Source organism: Paecilomyces variotii (assembly GCF_004022145.1).
Source record: "Paecilomyces variotii strain CBS 101075 chromosome Unknown C8Q69scaffold_12, whole genome shotgun sequence".
NCBI classification, from domain to species: Eukaryota; Fungi; Ascomycota; class Eurotiomycetes; order Eurotiales; family Thermoascaceae; genus Paecilomyces; species Paecilomyces variotii.
In genome coordinates this window covers 568,456-574,685 of record NW_021167151.1, presented here as the reverse complement: position 1 = coordinate 574,685, position 6,230 = coordinate 568,456, and the positions used below count along the sequence as shown (strand labels likewise).

The window sequence follows — 6,230 nt, the reverse complement described above, 5'->3', positions numbered from 1 at the left end:
GCTTCGATATAGTTAGCGTTCATCCAACGTAGAATCGCTGCCCATAGCCGTAACTCTACCTAGACTACGGTAGAGCAGATACATGATGAAGTGGCGCTATTGCAGCAGGGTTGAGATCCGATGACGTTGTGATCAGCAAGGATCTCGAGTAGCGTCCAGCTTCCAATCTCGCCGACAGTTCATACTCTACGAGTCTGCGTAGGGATCTTCTGATGGATTGCATCACCGCCACAAGTATCCCCACTGGATTCAATCAGCGCTTCAATAGCCAAGATGTCTTCAATACACCATAAGATGATCTCAACCATACTCTATTTACCATAACTTGATCGTATCTAGTTAGATATCTGGATATGCTCTTTCCAGCAGCAATATGACGTAGTATTAGGCCAAGCCATCGATACTTCAAACCAAACTCATGAATAATAATGAATAACTTGGAAGTCCCGCTAGACTATTACATCGTTGACTGATCCGAAACAAGGCTCGAGACATATGGTAGTTAACTTGCTCCTACCTACCTTCTTGGCACGAACCTTCATGTTAATATGATAATCGTGAACAAAACGATCCCAATGGCCCTTATTTGAATACGTAATCTGATAGATTTCTTTCGAGGAAATATTTCGTTGGATTATCGATTATCGATTGGTTAACTATTAGACTAGTTATTAGTTATTAGAGTGATTTATGTGGGAAGAAATTGACAGTGAAGAAGAAAGACATAGAATGATAAATTTAGAACGATAGATAGATAGATAGATAGATCTTAGTTTAGTTTTTACTCTAGTTCGAAGATGATCGGACTCTAGATAGATAGATAGAGGAAAGTGCTAGGTAATAATACTCCGTAGTTACCTAACTGTACCCTAGGACAGCTAGTTAGTCTGAGGGCTGCTGTCGGGGTAATTATTATTAATATATCTGAGCATCTCTCTTCTGGCGATAATTTGGTTGGTAATTAAGTGGTATACTTTTGCTTCGGCTTTACTCTACATTATTGGTATTTTTTATCACCTTAGGCACCTGTAGAGCGACAGTGACCACGCTACATGTCTGATGTTGAACACGTAGAAGTGGGATAGTGGTTTGTTCCACACGGACTCGAGACAATGATGCTATTATTTAGAGTGCCCGTCCTTGACTAACTAACCATTACGTCCTTCGCTTAACTATGTCTCGTACTGTGAAGTATTATTATTATTATTACTCCGTAGTAAGTAACTAATGGTTGTTTATCCTTTTTTTTAGGATCAGCCTCACGAAAATGTGACTGGTGTTCTAGAACGCGGAAAAAAACAGACGGACTCCCGATCTTTCCGTACGTCGAAACAGGCAGCCCTGTCCGCCGGAATGGAAACAACAGTAAAAAAAAAGACCTCGGGAATGATTCCTAGCAGCCAGATGAGGAATAGGACGTGTGGAACGGTGGATTTTGGATGTTTTTCTTTTCAGGCACGAGAGTGCGGATATGGACCATGGTGCGCGGGAAGAAAACACGATTACTTATGAGGACGGGATACGATCTTTCTTCCACACACAGCGCTTTCTGGAGCGTGGCATTGTGATGATTATTGTATTCGGAGAGAGCTTGAACATACTCTGCTATAACTCCTCTCAATCCTAGTTTAACACCATGAATATCGTCTCGGTCTGGACCGCGTATTTAACTAACGTTGTCTCGCCCTCTGCTGGCGTTGGATCCGTGCACCCTCCGCAGGACGTTCTCGACCACCTTCTGGATCTCGAAGCCCTGCCAGCGGAAGTGAGTCCCAGAGCCAGACTCCATGATAGATTGGGTCAGGGGCCAAATAATAATAAATAATCCAGTAGAATCAGTTTGCGTAGTTTGCGGGACCCTAATGTGAAGGAACCCCGGAAAACGAACGGCTGTATCCGACGTGAAAAGGAAAGAAAGTTTGTACATCTAGGTATCGCGGGGCGGAATACCGTTGGAATGTATCCTTTCTCCAGGAAGTAAGGAAATCGAAGCAATTAATGCGAAAAGAATCGAAGATCAATGCCCCACGAGCATTCATAACGTGGCCTACTTAGATGACAGTCGCAGTCGGCTCCTTGTCAAGGCTGGTAAACTCCCGTCGCCGTCGGTCATAATGCCTCAGAAACCCTCTTGGAGCAGGTGGCGAAAATGTATGCTATAGATAAATCACGTTTTGCTGTGAAGGTCCGAGGGTTGCGAGTAAAGTCAAGGTCGGCCACTGTTTCTAGACGTAAGTTTTGTCTTCACTATCCCATGGAAGCCATCCAGAATAGGATCGCTCCTTCATACGATCCTTTCCACTTTGCTGAAAGACAGACATAAGTTACCATACAAAAATGATTCATGAGTGCGGCCCGGATGAAACATGGCTGTGCCACTATTGAGCCGGTGGTGGCTCAGGGACCAAACTCCAGACTCATTGAGGACTAGGCTGTTGGTCCTGTAACCACAGCTTCCTTTCCGTACCTGACTAACATGAAGGGACCTCTTGTCGACGAGAGAAAATAATATTAAATAATAATACGACCCAATAGCATCACGAAACACTCTCTATCCAATCGGGTCTTGACAGACAGTCAAAGGAGATCGATCACTGGGTGTGACAGGATGAGGTTGTCATACTTGGCAATCCTCTGCGCCTCGTCTGTCCTGTGTGTTGTGTGGATGGTATTATTGTTATTGTTCAAAGGACCATAGATAGTTAGTAGCGATGGCGACAGATCATCGCAGGTCCATCGCGAGGGCGCGACACCAGCAGCAATCTTTTCTAGTCGTGACGGTCGGCCTCGGTTCCTAACGCACGCACCGAGTATGGTACAGAGAACGCGTACTCCAGGATATTTATCAGTGCATCGTCTATGAAATAATAATTATAATAATAATAATTCCTTTGTCTTGCTGCAGGGAATGCTGTCTTCCCGTCCAGAAGAAAACAAATGAAGAAACATGGCCCGTGTGGGATGCCCAACACCTGCATACCGCCAGCAAACAGTTTTGTCTGCTAGCCCAGGGGCGCTGTCCTCCGTACGGTATTATTGTTATTATTATTATCGAGCACGGAAGCACAGAACATCAATCTAACTGCTCCGGTGCAAAAGGCTCATCATCTCGCTTCACGCAGAGTAGACCAGCGATCGCGTCGATCGATTATCCGTCCTTGGCCGTCTTATCCATCGAAGGTAAATCATACCGACTTGACCAGACAATGGGATGTTATTACTAGATATGCCTCTCGATGCTGTCTGTAAAATGCGCGTTACTGACAATACTGACAATAATACATACACGCTGTACAGCCAGGAGTAATTATTATTATGGTGGTGACCAAACGACGCCCGACGCCAGGAACGCGCAGGAGAAGTTCCATCCGCCGACCACCCTGCAGCCGCGCTAGGCCGCTTTCTCTGCTAGCGCGTGCCGGCCCCATTCCAATGTCCCGAATAGGCGAGGATCCCCGGGCGTCCTGTTTCCCTACTGGGTAATGCTCCCTGCCCTCCAGCTGTATCCGGTACCTGAACCATACGGGTGTGCCCAGAAGGACCCCCAGGAACCACCCAGTAGTGACAGCACATCCACGGTATTGTTCCTGCGTACCGTTCCCTTACCCGCTCCCGCGTTATTTTCCTTTTCCTCCGTTCTGAACGCCAAACAGGCTAGGATAGATAGACTAGACTAACTACCTAATTAACTCAGGCTTGTCCATCCTCACCCTCCCCCAAGCCGTGTGCCCGTCGCTCCCTCGCTTCTCCCCCCCTCCCCCAAATTCACCACGCTCTTTTCCAATCTCCATTCCGAACTTTTTGAGGGCCTTTGCTCATCTTCCTCTCGTTTGAACCCTCTCCCTCGAACTCGCAGTCACCATATCAGCCATCCAGCCGCTGCTTGTCGACGTTGAGGGCTGATCATTACGCCGCCTTGTCGCTCGTTGTCACAGGAGATAGGGGGTGAAACGCTTGCCAATCCCATCCCCACCGACGCTTCGATCTTCTCCCCTAGGTAGGGCTCGTCATCTTGTCTCCCTCACCGTGGGACGTATACCGGGTTTCAATCTTCCATCGACTCATCCCGCTGCCATCATCGACCATTGGCTTCCCCTGCTGGCTGCACATTCGCGATCGTGTCCGTCACTCGACTGGAAACGACTCTCGTCCATCTCGACGGACCTGCCAGAGTCTATCGCGGAAGGGCTGATGACACAGACGCCTGCAAGCCGACCGTGAACGAAGATTCTCGTCGACCGTAAGGGAAGAAGGTCTTCAGGGTCACGCAGGACGTCCCAACCTCTTTCCCTGACAGTCAGAACAACGCCCTCGTATCGGAAGCTGGCGCTGGAACACTACACTTGGATTGAATTACTTGCTATCTCGACGATAAATTTCGTACGCCTTTAACACACAAAATGAAGTCCCTTTCACCATGGACCGCGATGACGGTCTCGACACTGTTGCTCGCCCTCCGCTTCGCATCCGCAGACCCCGACGCGAACCCGGACGTCGCCTTGAAGACCATGACCGACGAAGGATGCTACAGTTCATCAGAACCGCTGAAGGACCAGGGCTCCTACACTTTCCAGAGTACCGGCTACTGCCAGAAGCTCTGTGCGAATAAGGGATTCTCCGTCATGGCTCTGACGCAGGGATCAAACTGTCTCTGCGGAAACGTCCTTCCCCCGACTTCAGCCAAGACAGACAGCAGTAACTGCAACACGCCTTGTGACGGTTGGCCCGCCGCCATGTGTATGTGGTCACATTTCTCCCTTTCTGCTCGTTTGCATAAATGCTAACTTTGAGATGACAGGTGGTGGTGACAATACCTTCTCTGTTTTCTTGACTGGTACCGAAGAGAACGTTCCCGCATACTCGAGTTCCTCCAGCTCGACGTCCACAGATGGTCAGACTTCGACCTCTGCAGAACAACCGCACGTGATTACACAAGCTGGGCAGACGATCGTGGTAACAGCCCAGAGCCAAACCGACGCTGCAGACAACAGCTCGAGCAGTGGAGCGAATACAGCCGGTATTGCCGCAGGTGTCGTCGTCGGTGTCGTGGGTCTGGCCTCCCTGATGGGTGGAGCATTCTTCTTCTACAGATACAAGAAGAGAAAGGCCATTGAAAACGAATACCGTCGTAACGCAGACATCAACAACTTCGTTGCCGGAGGAGGCAAGCCCATGTCCTCCAGTTCCATGTCAGATTCCAGGTTCGACGGTGACTTCATGGCCCAGAGACGCCAGAGTAACGGTAGCATTGCCGACGACCAAGACTTCTCGAGGAGGATCCTTAAGGTTGGTCTATTTTCAGCGTATCTTCTTGTATTGTCTGTAGTCGCTGACAGATCCGCCAGGTCACCAACCCGGATGGAGTGTAAATTAGGAGAAATTTCAATTGCTCAATGTCTTTCGTCGAAGGAAAGAAAGGTTTTCTCTATCGAGGATACCCTCCATGTCACTATCACCTTTTTCACGATTGGCTTTTCGTTCTATTTTCCGTGATACTCCACTGATCGTCGAGAACGACACTCTTCCGTTGCATATGTTCTTACCCTTTCTTATCTACTTGAACCGAATCCTAAGATCTGTTCTCGGGTTATCTTGACCGGCGTTATGACGACTGAGGTGCACATGATGCGGGCGACTATTGGTGGTCTTCAGCCTGCTCTGTCGGCCCAGACTTGATGAATACCGAACGGGCTCCTATGCCACCCGCGGAGTACCCGTGTTACTAGAGGGGCTAAAAGGCAGCGGCGACGGCTGAGCCACGCACGATCGAACTCGATTCCCCATATGTCCCTTTTGCTTTCCTTTGTGAGATTCTTCTGTGTGGTGCGAACCATTGACTTTCCATCCATACCCAGCTTGCTGTTGTTTTCGTGATGGGAGCCTACCGGCGGTTTTCGGTGTCGAGTAAAACTATCCAAAGTCCGGTCTAGTCTGGACGTTGTTAGCGATCAACATGACGGGCATCTTTTTGTATTAACAAGGCGTTGTTTTGGTCAACTTTGAGTGATTGTTTCCCAGCCCACTGCCTTGATTTTTCTTCTCTTTTTTCCTCTTGTTGGAGAGTCACATTATCTAATCTTCGAGCCGGCTTCTTTTTCTTTTTAACCCTTTCTGTCTCTTTGTGCGACCGGAAGTGCCCGCCTTGACACCTGAAAAGGTTTCAATGCATGGCCGTGGATGACCAGAGATAATATCTGGAAGCGTTTGGACGCACATCTGTTCGAAGCCGG

General features: G+C 48.5%; 1 protein-coding gene across 1 annotated transcript; it reads left to right on the top strand.

Annotated features, from left to right (window-relative positions):
• Positions 1-4,400: 4,400 nt before the first annotated feature.
• On the top strand, positions 4,401-5,493 carry C8Q69DRAFT_407050 (putative WSC domain protein; the record flags this gene model as incomplete). Its single annotated transcript, XM_028628142.1, has 2 exons — positions 4,401-4,737; positions 4,799-5,493. 2 exons carry the CDS (start codon positions 4,401-4,403, stop codon positions 5,491-5,493), a joined length of 1,032 nt encoding a protein of 343 aa, XP_028482357.1.
• Between the last annotated feature and the right edge of the window lie 737 nt (positions 5,494-6,230).